The sequence below is a fragment of the Phalacrocorax carbo genome, chromosome 18 (assembly GCF_963921805.1).
Source record: "Phalacrocorax carbo chromosome 18, bPhaCar2.1, whole genome shotgun sequence".
NCBI classification, from domain to species: domain Eukaryota; kingdom Metazoa; phylum Chordata; class Aves; order Suliformes; family Phalacrocoracidae; genus Phalacrocorax; species Phalacrocorax carbo.
This window is the reverse complement of record NC_087530.1, coordinates 7,680,546-7,697,976: the sequence shown is the minus strand read 5'-3', so window position 1 is coordinate 7,697,976 and position 17,431 is coordinate 7,680,546. Positions and strand designations below refer to the sequence as shown.

Below are 17,431 nucleotides of genomic sequence, written 5' to 3'. Positions count from 1 at the left end.
TCTGTGCTGGGAGAGCTAGAACAATGCTGATTAAGTTGTTTATACTGTATCTAACTTGCTGGAACATTAACTGCTTCTTGCTTGGCAAGTTCGGCCCCATCAGGCCTGAGCTGAGTGAACCCCAAGAGGCCGGTCAGTGGGAATGGAGATGGTCCAGCCCTTGACATACCTGAGCCTTGTGTCCACCCGATCCAGTGGTGAGTCTAGCAGCATGCAAGGGCTCCTGAGCTTTTGGTCCTTAATGGAAGGTCCCACTGTGAAGCTGCTTTGATGCACTCTGTACAGTACGGTTGCATTTAAACTACAACAAAATGTAAAAAAACCCCACCTCCCAAGCTCTGAAAGCAAGCAAGCAAACAAACACAGTCCCCTTCCACGAAACCCATTTCAATCACTTCATTTTATTTCCCTCTTCTTCAGGGAGGAGGGGAGTTATTTCACCAGTGGGTGTATAAATATTGACTTGAATTTTTTTTTTTTTTACCTCGGAGGAACAGAGACACAACCAGGTCTCTTATTAGTTCTTACCCAAACATCAGTAAATACAGCCTTTCTGCAGTGGCTCCAGCTTGGAGAGCTTTACCAAATACTATTGCTATTGAAGTGGAGAAAGAGCGAGAGCGTGCAGATGTGAAGAAGTGTGTTTGCTGGAAGAAAAGAGCCTATTAGCTTTGAAGCAGATTTGTATACTCTTGGTTAACATACTGAGTGTGTCAGAAGAGAACTTCTCTGTGGAAATGGGCTCTGTGTCATCCTTATGTGTTAACAATTCAAGAGAAGTATGAAGAAATCGAGCATTGTTCTGCTCTAAGTGGCACAGATTGCATTTCAGTCAGTGCAGATAAAGTGCTAGGAATTGTCTACTGTACTCCAGAAGATGTATTTGAATTGCATGTTTAATCAGCAGGGTTTTTTTTTTTACACGGAACTTTACAGCCAGATAAAACTGAACGATCTGTAATGAACTGTGCATCTGGCTGATGGCAGGTTATGGGGAATATAAAAGCTGGTTGGGAAATAGATTTACACTTTCTCCTGCAGGAGAGGCTGCTGCCAACCGCATAGTAAAGTAATAACAGTTCACTGGCAGCGCTTTATGTCTGAAGGTCTTAAACCTCTTTACACATAAGATGATCTATATCACAAGCTTCACTCTAGAGAAAAGAAAATAATGGCACGAAAGCAATGGTTTAAGTTGCTTCAGGTCACCCTGCAGGTCACTGGAATAGTGAAAACCAGAACCAAACTCTGCTGAGATCTACGTTAGCCTGTGATGCTTTGGACACTACTGACTCCAAGCAAAGAGCTGACTGGTTCAGTCTGAGACATCCAGGACCAAGCAGCTGTTAAGAAATGAGGTGACAGCCCTTTCTCACTAACCAGCCACATCACTTTTCATCAGAACAGGGATGAGCAACTGCTTGCAGAAATAGCTGAATACAACTACTAAAGGAAACTATGTTATAGCATATTGAAGTTTAAGTTAAGCAATTGTCTGTTATGTTTGGTTACTCTCAGACTACACAAATCAAATTGCAGTTGTTTTGGTGTTGATACTGTTACCGAAGGAGGAGCGATCCCCCGTGCATCCGGCGCCGTGAATAAAGAATGCCTGCTCTTTAATACTAAATTGGTGTTAAAGAGTTGTTTCCAATTTTACCGCGTTTTTCGGTAACAGTTTTGGCAGCCCAGATGGGAACATGCTTTTGAATCTCGACGGATCCGCGGGATCGTGGGACCTGCAGCCGGCCCCGAGGAATTCTTGGGGAGAGCTTCCGATCCCCGGGCCGGACAATTCTGAGCAAGATCCCCTGGATTGAGGTAAACAAGGCATTCTTTTAAGAAGAAACTTAGGAAGAATAACACGTGGGGTTAGCTTCCCACATAGGATAGGATAGTGGGTTTGAGTCCCACAGGCCTGCCCATAAGGCGCGGCGAAAGCCACGCAGGGTTGGGGCCAAGAGGTACCTTGGTTGGTAAGTCTCTGCTAGGCGAAAGCCTGTGGAGCGGGACCCGAGGGTAGGGGAGTCTTCAACAGGGGGTTGAAGTCTCCAGGGAGATCTAGCAGGGGGCTACCCGGAGGGAGCTCTAACGAGAACTGGAGTCCCTCTGACTAGAACTTGTGATAGTGCACAATCACAACTACTAGTCGATTGAGAAATGGGAGCATTTTCCAGCAAGAAACCTGTCCTACAACAAAACCACCTTTGGGATGTATTTTAGAACATTAGAAAGATATTGGGGGTGGTGATCCGTTGACTCAGAAAAAATTAATAGAATATTGCAATCATTGGTGGCCAACGTATCAATTGGAAGGTGGGCGCAAATGGCCAGAAAATGAGACATTGCAATATCATACCATCTTGCAATTAATGTTGTTTTGTAAAAAGGGAAGGCAAATGGGAAGAAGTGGCATATGTTGATTTATTCTTTACACTGTGGAATCATCCAGAGCGGCAGAAACAGTGTGAGATATGTCCACAGGATTCTATGGCAATGTTTTTAAAAAGAGGAAAATGTGGTGAGAACTTGAAAAAGTGTTGCTCTACTTGTGATACTGGATACTTCGCTTGATGGAACTGACAAGAAAATAGTATTGAATCCAGCCAGAAGGCAGGTGCAGGGAGCACACGCTAATGGGAATTTACAGAGGACAGTAGATAAGAATTTTCCATCTACAAACCCCGAGTGGGACCCTAATCAGCCAGGACCCAGGGGAATGTTGACTAGGTATCAGAGATAGATTTTATTTGGAGTAAGTCATGCAATGCCAAAAGCAATAAATTGGTCAAAATTTATGAAGCACGATAAGAATTAAATGAGTCCCCTTCAGCCTCTATAGAAAGACTGAAGGTGACTGCCAGAAAATACACTAATTTGGACCCAGAAAAACCAGAAAAAGCAATTAGTGGAGTACAAGCTTTTGCTTAATGTGTGTGTGCATGCAAGGGGCCTCTCATCCTTGTCTCTGCTAAAGAAGCCTTTTTTGGTGTCATTAGTAAGCCCGGTGCAGGGTGGAGCCCAGGAGATGCTCACCTCAACTCTGTCTAGTCTTACCCTTCCTTCATTTTTGCCCTGGACTTACCACTTCCACTTCAGTTTCTTCCTGACACAAGGCAGGTATGATTTCCCTTTTACCAGCGAACTGCTCCCCCAGGCCTGCCCAGCACCAGTACACAGGCGTTATCTTTCCTACAGCAGCTGGAACTGACAACTTTCCACTTTCAAAATCAGAAACAACAAATACATTTTGTTTTCCTTGTAAAAATATATATTTTTTTGTTTTAAATAGTATTATCTTAAACATTGGTCGTAACAAAGTTGTTTTGATGATTTGTAAGCTGCTCTTCCTTTCCCCTCCCCACTGAAACTACCCAGGCTTAGTTTCTGTCTTGCGCAAAATCTTTGTGCCAGGCATTTGCATTGTAACAGACCGTCTCCTGAAGGCCAAGATCTTGCACTGACTCCTGTCTCCCTTTTGAACTCGCCCTTGGGGCTTGCTGGGCATGCAGATGGGCTCCAGCTGCCATAAGCACCATGTTCTCACGCTGAGGCACGTGCATCCACACAACAAACGGCATTTCTTCTCTGAAAGGACGTAGTGCGACTCGGTAGTCGGTACCTTCCGATGTTTGCTGCCTGCAGCTACCTAGCGGTGTCCGATGTGTTCAGAACAGGTCAGGCTCGCTGCTCCTGCCTACATCAGTCTGCGTTGCCTGTGCAAGGACTCTGGCACAAGCACTGATCCACACCTGCGTCAGTGCTGCCAGGATACCCAGAAAGCTGACAGACCACGCTAACGCGGGCAGCGCTGCCTGAAATTCATAAGTGTTGTGCATGTGTGACTTGCAGAATTGAGATTTAAATTTTACACACTGGTTTATGATTCCTGCTGTCATTATGTGCTGCTGTTGTAGCAAGCACAGTGGCAGTTGTCCTTAATATGCAGGAAAATATTTAGATCACCAGGCGCTTTTACGTACTGGTGTAATGTCCATCTTTGCCTTGGGAGAAGGCGCTCTCAGGGTGGTTCTGTTTCATGAAGAAAAGATGTGCTGTTTCTTTAGAGAAAGATCACGTTACCTGCACTCACCTGGGGGAGCACATCTCCATCTCCGCCAAACAAACAGGGTCCTTTGGCACGCCAGTGGGAAAAGCACTTGTGCTTGCTGATGCATCGCTGCACTTAACTAGCAAACCTCCAGACTGGAAGCATTACTGCTCCATGTGCAGCAGCCCAGTGTGAATTTTGATGGCCAATTATTTTTTCTCCATGGTAAAGGTGGGAAACTGGCCTCAGTTATCCACTGTGCAGTTCAAAATGTAGCACAGAATCGCCACGCTATGCCAAAGACAGCAGAACAGCCTGGTCTGGTGTTTAGATTTGAGGATACTGCTCAAAGCTGCCAAATATTGCTGACTCTTGTATTTTCTGGTAGTACCAGTGACTGAATCCAGCTTAGGAACAGATAGACAAAAAAGGAAAATAATGGGATGTTACCAAAACCAGGCAGCCTTTGCCTGATATCTTGAAGATGATCAGGTTCTTTGAGCTATAACATCTTCCTGTCGAAGCACGCCAATGCTTTACTCCATCCATTGTGGCCTACCTGTCAGTTCAGCACTGCTTCTTGCACATCAGTTGAGCAATTTGCTTTGCAGCCATCCTGTAAAACTCTAGTTCTCTAAATATCTAAATAGAAGCGTACGACAGAGTTGTAACCAGCAGGCAGCATCTCCTTGGGAAGGGTGGGGTTGGACTTGTGTCACTGCATTGTGTTTCCTTTCATTCCGACGGAAAAAGGCTCCGCTTAATAATTAACAGCCATTCCTACCTCTCGGCCAGCTGGGCAGCCCGATGTGATATGGTATAGCCGGAAAGCACAGAAAGATCAGTCTTTGCCAGACGTGGCATCCCCACGGCACCAGTCGAGAGACAAAAGACTTCAGTGTTCCTGAAAAGAATTTAAAACATTTTTCATCAAACGGCTGCAGAAGTTCAAACGTGTCACCGCTAGCCTGTGGCACAGGATGGGATGGGTTTGTCAGAAAGGCTGTGGGCAGGGAAATAGCACTTGACAGTAACTTGGTTATGTACATGATTTTTGAGCCTTCTGTACATCTCTTCCTGTATAATTAATACTCTCCGTAGTGCACTGGGAACAAGAAACGTAACCCACAACAGCTTTTGCATCGTAAAATAGCTGTCAAACAGCAGTGCCTAAAATCAGAAGTGCTTCTTGTTCTGCTCCTCAGCTGTAACCTCGTATTCTTGCAGTCATGGCTGAAGCCAGAAAGAGAAAACGAACTGGAGCATCAGCTCACTGGATCCCAGCTGGGCCAGCTTCTACCTTCATGGAGATCTTGACTCTGCCATGGGTGGAGAGACTTCTCAGCAGCCAAATGAAGTTCAGCAGCAGGTTTCTGCTCATGGCCAGGTCCCTGTAGGGTATCCCTAGTTTAGTCCAGGGCTTGACCTAGTGCCAGTCATTCAAATAGCATTCATGAGCGTGAGAGGTGCCTGTATGGTCACGTTAAATACAGAATTGGAACAGAAAAAGTCATGGAGGGATTAGTCACGCAGAGAATTGCATATCTGGGAGGCCATTGCAGCAAAGCGTTGGGGCACATAAGGGCAGATGGTCTGGGCTGCTCTCAAAGGGAGCGAGAAGGGATAGCAATGGTTTCGGTGCCACCCTAACAGCCAGGGTCGGTACCAGACCCCTGCCTACAGCTCTCCAGGGCCTTCTTGCTGCCAAGGCTGCCGCTGCTTGCCGTGTAGGTGCTAGGTCAGCCCTCAACAAGACGTCCCCAGGAGCTGGGGACTGGCACAGCCGGTCCCTCCTCTGTCGCTAGCTGGATTGTCATGACGGTGCATGGGCTGGGGGATGAGTCCCATTTCTGTGGATGGCTAATCTGCTGCTTCTGCTGGGTTTGCAGGCGTGGATTCAGCCCTCCCCAGCAGCCCTGCTCCACGGGCTACGTGTTCCTGGGCCATACCACACAGCCACGCAGCTGTGTCCCTCCGTGAAGGCAGGGACTGTCACCCCTCCATGGCAGTGGCACTTCCCACAGGGTGGCTTCCCTTGTCACTGCGGCTCCAGCAGCTCTTAACCAGGTACCGAGGTTAGGTACCTCCTGTGATCCGGGCAGGGTGCTGATCCTCGGCCCAGAGGGGAGTGAAAGGCTCTTTTATCCCACCTCTCCTTCACATGTTTGTTTGATCCCTCCCACAAGTTTTTCTGGTGCCTTGGGTTTCACACTGCCTGTGCCTTCTGCCTGGTCATGCCACAGTTTTAAATCTGAATAGGGTATTTATCTAAATATAGCCAAATGTATCCCTATAATTCCTGGTGAGTTCTGGGGGCGGCGAGTGATTCAGGATACTTTTCTGACTTGTGCAAAGGTAAAAATGATTGAACTGTAATTCAGTGTTGTCCTTCAGGCCGAGCCAAACTGGGAGGGCAAGCCCAGGTTAGTGTCTGGGATTCCTCTGGACCTTGAAGCTGGACACTGTGAGTCACGTAGCGCAGCTGTAACGCGTGCCCGCCATGGCTCCTAGATGCCTTCACGCTTGGTTTTCCGAGAGGAGCAAAGGTACAAAATTACATTAATAAGAGCCTTGATGCTTAACCAAGCTACGGATCCTGAGGAGAGGTGGGTACTGATTCTTCTGGAAACTGGCTAAATACAGATGAATATTTTTACATGCTGTATTTATTCAGGCAGTAATGACATGCTGCTTTTTTTGAGAGGTGCATTTTGTCAAAAGCAAGTGTTCTGTTCCCCGTTCCCATGTTGTGTGGTGTGTGGTGGCATTTCCTCCTCCCCTGTACTTTTCTTATTTTGGCTAATTAAACCAGAACGGTCAATTCCAATTCCTTCCTTCTTTCTTTTTCTTTTTTTTTTTTTTTCACTTCACTGCTGTGCTGGTTTACTTCAGTTTGTTTAGTCTTTTTAAAATGGCTTCTATTTAAATTTGGAAGGGAAGAAAAATAAATCTGCTAAATATATTTCTATTCAGATCATATGTTGTGGCTTTTCTCTTTTTGAAGAAAGAGGTCTAATTTTTGAACCTGAATTCACTTGGCACTAGCCTTGGCTTCAGCAATGTTGGGTTTCCTTTTGTTTTAAACTAATACCCTTTTTCCTACTGCTGAGCTACATTTATGTCTCCATGCTGGTAAAGCTTTTATGCATGTGTTTGGTTTGAAAGTCTTCATCTGAGCCAAGTAAAGTATGTGCAGAATGTTTGAGGATGGGGCTTTAAGTGTGTTTTATGGTGGTCCTTGGTGCAGTGCTGTGGACCAGAAGCATTGCCTGTCCTTAGCAACTACCCGTATCACCCTATTTGCATACGTCTTTGCAAAAAGATGCTGCACGTCTTTTTGCTTTCTTCTCTGTCCCTTGCTCTGCGAAGCCAGGGCCTTGTCCTTTCCTGGGTAGCATGGGGGGTTTCTTGAGGGGAAACAAGGTTACTAGATACTTGCTGGTTTTGGAAGAGAGAAAAGGTAGAAAAGAGCAGGAGGATACAAGGTGCATTCAAGAGCGTAGGAATTTTCACACGCTTCTTTGGCAAGTATTTTTTTAATAGATTAAAGCTTTATCTTAAACACTTAGGCTTGGCCTGAATATGTTTCTCAGTGAGGAATGCGTGACTGAGAAACATGGAAAAAACAGCTGGGGGAAAAAATAGCTAAGGAAAATAAAGATTTCATGTGATTTCTGACAAGCTATGTGGCTGTTTTCTGTCCCTAAAGTCCTAATCCTCAAAGCTGGTCTGGGTGGGTTGTCTGAGCTCCTGGGCCTTTAGAGGGTTTTGAGACAGGTTCGTATGTGTATAGGAGTTTCTTACAAGTATCTTGATGTATTACTTAGCTGCACTTTTCTGAAAAGGTTTTCTTGAGGACAGTGGACTGTGAAGGTGTCAGTTCCCGACCCCAGTCATAACACGGCTTGTTTCAAATTTTTTGTTATTGTTACTTAAAGCTTTGTCTGCTATAGCAAGCAAGGAAGAAAAACGCAGATGCTTCAGAGCAAAGGTATGAATAAAATCTTATGCCTATAGAAATTGGGAGGTACAAACCCACAGTCCTGGCAAGCAACCACAACTAAGTCAAAAATATATATTAAAGAAAAGTCCTCGGTACGCATGGTAACAGAAGACGTCATACATATAGGAGATCTGATTTATGGTGGAAACCTGAATTTTTGGCCACATTCTGAGGTCAGTTTTTTACATAAAACCTCCATTGCTGAGTCAGGCCAGTGGGTCCCTGAATTTTCTCCTCTGAGCATAACACCATTCCCCTCTAGCTTCAAGTTCAAGTACTCAGTGGGCCGATGTCGATCCTGTTTGTGGCTGTATATGTTTCATGGGGAGTGTCTAGTGCCTGTATCCAGGTTTGAGGTGCTTTAGTTCTGCCTGGTCCTTCCCCCTGTCTCGGGGGACGATGCAGCCCCCCTTTGTGGAGCGAGACCCTGGGGTGGCTCAGCTTTGATGCCCAGACCCGTGCTGGATGCTCGGCACCTCTCAGGACTTGTCCCTTGCCCTGTACACCTTGCAGCCCAAGGAGCCCTGCAGCCTGCCCTCCATCCTGGAGCAGCAGTGGCCATGTAGCTCTTCACCCACCGCCCTCCTGTCCCTCCTCCAGCCCCATCCCTCGCTGGTGGGGTGCCCGGGGTGCCCCCCTGCCTGCCCAAGGCTGCAGAGCAGCGCTGAACCTGCCCCTCGGAGGCTGGATCTCTGCTCATTAGCTGATGTTTGCTGAAACCGGATACCTGGGGCACCCCAGCCAGCAGCGGAGTCCCCTGGCTGCAGCTATTTAAAAGGACAAGGGCAGCCTTATAATTTCCACCTCTTTCACATCCATGTCCCTCCCAGCGCCTGGTCCCAACCTCTCTTCTCTCCTGGATCCCTGCAGCATCCATGACCCACCAGTGGAGCGACGGCCCGAGGGGGACCTGCCCGCGCCAGTCCTGGGGAAGGATTATCTGTTGAACTTGGGGGAACCTCAGGCTTGCCAGAAAGCCTTGGCTCGCTCGGGCCCGTGAGCCTGGCAGGCACTTGCTGGCTCCCAGCGCAGGAGACACCTTGAGACTGAAGGGGAAGGAGGGAGGAAGGACCTCGGGGTTGTTTCGTGGTTTGTTTTGGGTTTTTTTCCCCCCCTTCTTTTGCTTTTTTAAAAATTATTATTTTATAAGAAGTAGAAATTGCTGTAAGCTGCTGGGACAAATGAATGCCAATGAACGGGGGGCTGTGAGGAGACGGTGCATGGCCTCTTGCCTCGCTGCAAAGTAAGTGCCCAAGGCAGAGATGCTGTGCAAGGGGGAAGGGGAGCGGGGCCAAGGGGGCACCCAGGGGTGCAGGTGGGGGGGCTCGGTGCAGCCGGCTGCCCTCACCCGCCTGAGGGAATCCCACAGAGCTGAGGGGTGCTGTGTCCTGGCGTGGACAAGAGGGTGCACGCCCTGGGCTGCGCGCAGCGGCTGGGTGCCAGCCCGGTGGCACTTCGCAAGAGCTGGAAGAGGAGGGGACGCAGGGACGCAGGCTTTACCCATGCTGGCAGAGCTGGCTGAGGGGCCTTGGGGTCTGATTTACTCTGATGGACCGTGCATAAATTCATTCCCCTCTCCCTGCCCTCCGGGCTGCAGCTTCCATCACTTGGTGCTGGCAGGAGAGGGGGGTCTGGGGATGCCCCCCACCCAGTCCCCTGTCCCCACTCCTCGCAGAAGCAGGGCAGGGCGAGGAGGGGAGCGGGGGTGGGGGGGTGTGCTTTTCTCCTGCGAGCCTGAGCCCCCTCCACAGGCTCCCAGCCACCTCCACCAAGCACCGAGCCCAAGAGAAAAGCCGTGTCAGGTACCTTACAAGGCGGGTCCCCTGCCAGCCCGCGGGGAGGTGGGTGGCAGCCCCTTTGGGCAGAGGGCTAGCGGGCATCTCCGTTAGCGGCCTCCCCCCGACCAGGGGCCTGTGCGATGCCTCCGCGGAGCCTGGAAGGGGGCTTCGATTGCTTCTCGGCAGCTCCTCTGGACGAAAGCGTTTCTTTCTTTTATTATTTATTTACTTTGTATTCTTTTTTTGCAAGTGCTTCGGTATTACAGAGGAGGGCAGCAGAGAGAGGCGGCAGGGACATCCTTAAATCATTTTCATTTCTCAAAATCTGCCTTTTCCTCTTCTCTCTAAGTCCAGAGGAGAGATCCTTGGGGGGGTAGGGAGGCACATCTGCACTGCAAATAAAAATAATAATTACAACCACCAACCAACCAAAAAAAAAGTAACAGCTAAGAAAAAACACTTTCAATCAAGGACTTTGGAAATCAGAGATCACAGAAATTGTACTATTAATAAGGAGGGGAAAAAAAAAAAAGAGAGGCAAGAAATCCAGCGACCATGGGCCAGCCTGGCTTCCTAGCGTGTACTTTCTGTTCTCTCTCCTTTTTCCCAAGGTAATTGCAGTCTGCCGAGAGGGAGTTAAATGGGATTAAAAGATCTGTGTAAGCAAAAGGACCCAGAAGAGAAGGAGGAAGGAGTGAGCCGTCCGGGCCAGGGGGTGTCTTTGACACAGCCGAGCCCCTTAGAGAGGCAGAGAGCTGAGCTCCTGGGAAGGATGTACCCACAAACCGGCCTGTCCCCCTTTTTCTGATGGATTGCCGCAAAAATTGCCCGAAAGAGACAATGCACTAAACGTGATGGAGCCGGAATCAGAGCCGGTCTCCAGACTCAGAGCTACAGCAGCAGGCAGGGGGTGAGTACAAAGTCCGACTTGTCCCGGCGCTGGGGAAGGGCATCCCGGGCGGGGATGGGGTGCCCGGGGAGCCGGGGGATCCCGGGAGGGGAGCGCCGGCCGGGAGGGGAGCTCCGCTCCCGGGCGGCCGGGGATGGGGTGGGGGAAGACATTCCTTCTGCTAGGGGATGATGTGAAAACTCCCGGGCTGGAGAAGGAGAATGGGCTGGGAGAAGGGAGGCCACGCTGGAGCGGGAGGGTGGGAATGGGGCTGGGGTGTGCGGAAAGGGGGTGAGAGCGGGGGGCTCGGGGCCGGGACGGGCAGGAGGAGCCCCCCCCACACACACCCCCCATTCCCACGTACCCAGGAAAAGGAGCTCCCAGCCCGGGAACTGCTCCGGGGGGTGGGCGCCGATGGTGCACCCACGCGAGATGCAGCAACGGGCAATTCCACCTCCCGGCTCCCCGTGGCACAGCTACCCCCTCCGCGGGCGGGGGGCAGGTCCCCCAGCCCCTCCTGGGAGCGGGGAGCGGGGGGAGCGCTGCTCCCTGACCCTGTCCCGCGGGGCCGTGGGGGCAGGAGCACCTGGAGGCGGCCGCCGCAGTCCCGCGGGGAGTGGGAGAGCCACGGGCAGGGCTGAGGCACGGCCGAGGGGCAGGCGGGTGCGTGGTGGCATGTTCTTCACGCGCTCAAGATAACACACGCGAGCACAAATACTTCTTTCCAGCTATCTATAGATGTATCTATACAAAATTGCAGCGCACACCCTGCCCGCCGTCTTCCTTACACAGCTGGGGCCAGCTTTTACTATTTTCATTGTTAAATTTGTTGTTGTTGTTGATGTTATTATTTTCCTGGGGACTAGCAAAGGGTTAATCCCGCTGGTTGCGTTGTCGGATGTAATGATGATTTACCGACACTCCCTTGGAAAGACTGGGATTCTTCTGCCTGGCAGTTTGAAAAAGTTGTGTACAGGATCCCTCTGCTTCAGCCAGGCTCGGCTGGGCTGTGAGATGGGGTGAAAGGGTGGAACCGGGGCAAGGGGATTTGGGGGCACCCCCCTCCTTCTCCCCGAGGGTCACCCCGCTCCTGGCAGCAGCCCCATTAGCGCGGCGCAGAGCCTGGACGTGGATGAATGTGCAGTTTCCTTTGTAGGCTCAGCGCACGCTCTCCCTGCGTGTGTCTGTGCGTAAAGTTATGTGGAGAGATCAGAACCGCTCCCAAGGGCTGCCGCCAGCTCTCCTTGAGAAGTTTTGCTCTCCTTGAGAAGATTTGCCTCTGTTTATATACTCACAAGGACCGAATTTCAGTGCTTTAGGGTTGTTTTGGTTTTTTTTCTGCCCAGACGTGGCTGTGGCATGCCTGGAGATGCTGCTGACCGTAGCATCTCCCAGTTGCATCTCTTTGATGTTGGATATGGTCCGGAGCAAAATGCCTGCTTGGGACCCTGTGAGGGTGGCTGTGTGTCAAAAATGGAGGAGCTGAAAGGGGAACAGGCAAATAAAGATTCCTTTGAAAGACCGAGAGCAGCGCGGCGTCACAGCGAGGGGACGGGCCCCGATGCTGGGGGGATACTTGGCACGAGGCGCGGTCATTTCGCAGAGCACCAGCTTCTGAGCAGGATGGAGAAGGTGACCACAGTTGTGCTGCAGATGAGGATAGGGAGATCCTGCTTGAGTCCCAGGGCAAGTCGCACCCTGCTGAGGCCAGGGTTAGGAAACAGGGACCCAGGAGAAGGCAGTGTGGCTGCCTGCTTGCCGGCGGTCTGTGTTCTTGCATCTCTGTGTCCCAAGCTAGCGCTGTGCATGGGTGCAAGGGGTTTGAGTGTTGAAGTGCCATGGGAAATCTGTGCTTTGCTCTTTCCTGGTGACTCTGAATGTGTGTGCCTTTTGTTCCCAGGTTTTCCTCTGGGTTAAGTACCTCACCAGCGTGCTGCTGATCCGTTCCCTCCTCAGCAGAGGTCGCTTGCTACCCTTCGCATTATCTCTCGATGGGCTTTTTGGTGCTGGGTTTTGATTTGCTTGGCAGAGTTGAGTGCTGTGCATCCTACCAACCCCACAGCTGGATGTTCCTGTTGAGGCTGTTAGTCTTGGAGAGGGTCCTCTGAGCCCAGAGCTGGCTTGTGCCTGGGCTTGCCAGGCCACCCTTGTGCTGCCAAGTCTTCCTCGGGGTGAGTGCTGCCTGAAGGCTGCTCATAATGGGAACCTTCTGGTTGTTCCCATGCGGCACTGGGGGTTCCGCTTGTCCCAGCACTGCTGCAGCATCCTCCGGAGCGGGACTAGTGGCTGGGGAGCTGCCGGAGGTGCAGGAGACCCAAGGGTGGAAAAGTGGGAGGGCTGGCTCACCAGGGAAGGAGAAGCAGTTGCAGAGCGTGCTGAAGCCCTGTCCTGGCTCGAGCAGCCAAAGCTTGTAAAACCAGAAGAACACAAAGTTTGACAGGCTCCTCAAGCTTAAAATGCCTCTCTTGATCATTTCTATTGGTGCATTTTCAGTGAGCACCCGCTCACTAAACCACAGAAGAAGGTTTTGCATTCAGCTGTGCACTGAGTGCACATCCAGACCGTAGCACTTGTGCTGCTCAGCTGTGGTTGTGCCACCTTGGCCCCTTCCAGCCCCAGTGCTGTGTGCTGGCCATGGAGGAGGCTTGCCGTGATGCTCCTGGAGGCCTCTGGTGGGTGCTTGCTTGTTGTCACAGCCCTGCCTTGTTGGCGTAATGCTGCTCTGGGGCCTGCCTGGCCCACGTGCTGGATGAGAAAGCTGCATACATGGAGGTGCTGCACCCACCTGGCACCACCAAGACGGGCCAGCCTCTAGGAAGGCCTGGAAGGGCTGCAGGAAGGCACAGGTCCTGTTTTAAGAGGAAAAGGTCATTGTATGCAAGGCAGGCAGGTGATCTGGGGACAAATTGTGGCACTGCCAGGCAAATTCAGCAAAGGGAACAAGCAGGTGAATGATGTGTGTGTGCTGGGTGCCTTGGGGTAGAGAGGAGACAGTTACACACACAGCCTCCTGCAGCTGTGTCCCAGGAGGGAAGGGCAGTGTCACAACCAGGGTTACAAGCTGAAGTCCAGTGTCCGGGTCCCCCCTCTCCTGCTGCCTCGACATGCCACTCTGAGCAGGTCCTTTTGAGAAAGCTCGAGCTTCATCCCCTTTCTGCAGTGGGTTGAGGGAACAAAATCTGCCCTGCTTGAAAACAGTGTTTGTGGAGGTTACGTTATTGACCAAGGGTTGCCCAGGTCTTGTGGTGAGGGGGTGGTAGGAAATCTCTGACCAGAGACAGACACAGAGCATGTGGGGTGTTTTCCCCTCTCTCTTTCTTTGCCAATTTGTCGGGGGCATAAGTAGAAATGACGGACACTTACTGAAGTGCACATGGAAACAATGGGGAATTCTACACGGCTCTGCCAAACCCCATTCACAAAATGAAGGAATGCAAAGGCGTTTGTTGGAAGGACAAAAAAGGAGTTAGATGACAGATCATGCTTAGCACTTCTGTTTGTCGAGGGCTCCAGTTACTAACTGAGAACACAAAGGCAAGGGCCAGTAGTGAGTGTTGTCGCTTCACACAGCAGCAAAGTCAATAACCCAGACAGACGGGGGCGGTGAGCAAAGAGGAGAGCAAGCAACGGGTTGTCAGGAAAGATCCCCCATTGTAGGAAGTTGCTGGGAGGTATCTGGGGGGGTGTCTGAGCCGCCACAGCCTCGTCAGTCAGCATTGCATCTGGCAGGTGAGGAAGCAGGTTGTCACTGGCAGGAGCTCAGAGCTGGTTAGCTCTGGGCCAGCTTTGTGCAGTGAATGCACAAGCTCTAGTTCCCAATTAGGAGGACAAGGACCAGTGGTTTGAAACCCATCAGCCCTCCATCTGCAGATATCAGCAACCCTTGAAAGGATGAGGTGTGAGGTGTCTGCAGGAAGGAGAATTGGCTACACCGATGCTTCATTTCCACATTCTGTGTACTGCAGGTCTGCATTTTCCTCCCGGAGAAAACCTAAAAGGAGCTATAGGTGCTGGGGGAGCAAACACCAGGCCCTTTATATGTCATTGTGCCTGGCTGATAGGCAGGCTTTTAGGAAAGCAAAGCTCCTTTGCAACACTTGAGACCTCCTGCTGTACCATTGCCAGGAGCTGAGGTCCCTTCCCTTTGTAAATACGAGTCCCCCCTTTCATCAGGCCCCAGTGGGTCGCTCTGAGGGTACCAGGGGCCTCCTCCAAAGGGAGCAGCAGCTTTTTCTGGGCCACAGTTGCCAAAACCCTTAGATAAACCTCTACAGGCACAGCACTAAGGGCATTTTCATACTGAACGAAGATTAGACTTGGCAGAAATGGTGCCAGAATTCCCTGGGAATTTCTGGGTTTGCACACGCGTTCCAAACTCTGGGGCAGGGCGGAGCAACTGAGATATTCCTGTTCAGGATCACCCCAAGGATGGAGTGGAGCCTGGCCTAAAGAGTTTCCCAGCCGTTTGGGCTACTGGAGTCTCCAGTAATAATGGTGGGACAACCTTTGAAGCCCTCTACTTTGTGCAGAGAGTTCTCTTAAAGCTCAGGCAGCCACACCGACATCCCATTTCTTCATCCTTTCCCCTTACGGCTGCATGTGCAATGAATTTTTAGTTGTCATCTGAAAATCTGTTTTGATAAATGTGTGCCTAGAAGCAGCAGGTTGGATTCTGGATGTTTTGTGTACTTGGATGATATTTTGGGGAGATTTTTGAACATTAAAATCTTAGAGGGGTGCTGAATATCATTCTTCCCCAATTAATACTGATGGTTTCTAGGTCACTTTTAGATTTCTAGGTATTTTTAAATGACCATGGAAAGGTACCTATCTGGGCCATACCTGCTTGTCTGCTTTCTCCTTTTTCATAAAGATGTAGATGCTGAATGGGGCTTAAAAATAAATACCATTTCAGTCATCTCAGAAACTCTCCCCTTATCATGCAACAGTGCAAAATCTTTGGCTGGAGGTGTAAATCAGTAGCTGGTTTATGCTGCAGAAAAGGTCCAGCGAAGTACTATGCAGAGTCGACATAGGGGCATCTACATAATGATATGTTCCCATTGATCTCTCCAGAAACTGAGGGTGAGAGGAGAAATACCATAGTTTCGAGAAGCCCCAGAAAGAGAACAGAAATCTGCTGTGCAAAGGATGATGCTAGTACAAAATAAGATTTATACCCCAAAAAGCTGGGAGTGGAATCGATGCCATGGTGCAATTTAAAGCCTCAGTACATAGACTGTGATTTTTCTTCCCTGTTGACTGTCAAAACTGCTTGAGAGCCTTATAAAATATCACCTCGAGTCATGTGCAAAGGATCTTAAGCAATACAGACGTTTTCTTCTTTTAAGATACATTGTCTGATTGACAGCTAGAAATGTAGATTTGCCTTTCCTGCAAAGCAATTTTCAGCACCCAGCTGGATTTCTGGTCTTTTGGACAGAAAAAAATGCACCTGAATGGAGGAGAGTGGGGGGAAATAATTTTTCCACCCTGCAAGAATGTTTGCAACTTCAAAGACATTTCCCACTGTAAATGAGGGAGAAAAAATAAAATAAATGTCTCTTTGAGCCCTTGTAACATTTTCTTCAGCTTTGACCCATCGTCTAAGCAAACAGGATGTCAAAACCATTTGGACCTTTTTTCTAAGGCAGGGGCAAAACTTTTAATTCAGAAATGCTGAAATTGTTCCAACCAATTCCAGAAATTGTGAAGTGAGGAATTAGCTGATCACAACTATTTTACAGAATGCTTCAGCTTTGTCAAACTTTGTTTTATCAATAATTCCTACCCAAGCCTGCCCTGGGGGCTGTTGTCTTAGTCTTGTCTTTTGTTCAGGGTAGCGCTTTATTCCTCTGTTACAGAAGCCGGTGGGAGTCAGGCAAGAACTAGCACATTCAACAGGATTTTTCCTTTACTTTTGCTCTTGAGGTTGCCACCCTGAACATGACCTTACTGGGGCTATGGCAGCAAGACACACTGCACAAGCCACGGGAAGAGGTGATAACTCTTCTTTAGCCCCCAAGCAACAACTTGCTGATCTCAGAAGTCTGATTTCTTAATGCCCAGTAAAAAGATGGCAAATGAGTCTGGAGGATGAAAATTACAGGATTGTGATTGTATGCCAGTTAGCAGTCGTGATTTCATCAGGACTCCGGATTGGTGCGTACCGCCACGCGCAGGGACCTCCTGCCTCTCCCCGAGCCTCAGCAGAAGCAGTGCCCTCGACCTTCTGGTTGCTTTTTGTAGGAGCTCCTCAGGTTGTTCATTCCTGGCTGCTACCTGCATGCGCATGGTCCTCAGCGGGAAGTTATTAAAATCACCACCGAGGCTGAGAAGTGTTATTGCTGGTCTTTGTACTGCTCTGTCCCTCTCTGTGTTTCCTTCCCTGCTCTTTCGGCGCTGGTTAGTTCCCGTGGACTGATCGCAGGAATTCACAAAAAGTAGCGAAGCAAAATTAAGCTGTAGTCAGTCGCTTTGGTTTGCTATAAAGGGAGTTTGTCTGCACTGGAAACTTGCAGGGTTCACATGAGTTTACATCATAGGTATTTGGGGACACTTCACCTAGCGACTACAGCAGCGGGACCCTCATTCTGGTATTCAAGGGCCCTATGCAATAAAAGAAATAAATGCTTTTAGCGGGTAGCTCTTGATAGAGTCTCTGTGGAAATCGCTGGTTGTGGGAAGAAGCTGAGATAAAGGCAAGGTGG

General features: G+C 49.8%; 1 protein-coding gene across 5 annotated transcripts in view; it reads left to right on the top strand.

Moving 5' to 3' along the window:
* COL27A1 (collagen type XXVII alpha 1 chain) overlaps window positions 1-17,431 on the top strand; it is a 214,560-nt gene that overhangs the window by 42,023 nt on the left and 155,106 nt on the right. For 3 of the 5 annotated variants that reach the window (XM_064468778.1, XM_064468777.1, XM_064468781.1), the window contains one exon: window positions 10,444-10,742. The exons of 1 other annotated variant lie outside the window; for it this stretch is intronic. In XM_064468778.1, the coding sequence (XP_064324848.1) occupies window positions 10,687-10,742 (56 nt within the window). In that variant the 5' untranslated portion in view covers window positions 10,444-10,686. Of the gene's footprint in view, window positions 1-8,837; window positions 9,298-10,443; window positions 10,743-17,431 lie in introns of those variants that run through there. One more of the 5 variants, XM_064468780.1, reaches the window with a different exon arrangement.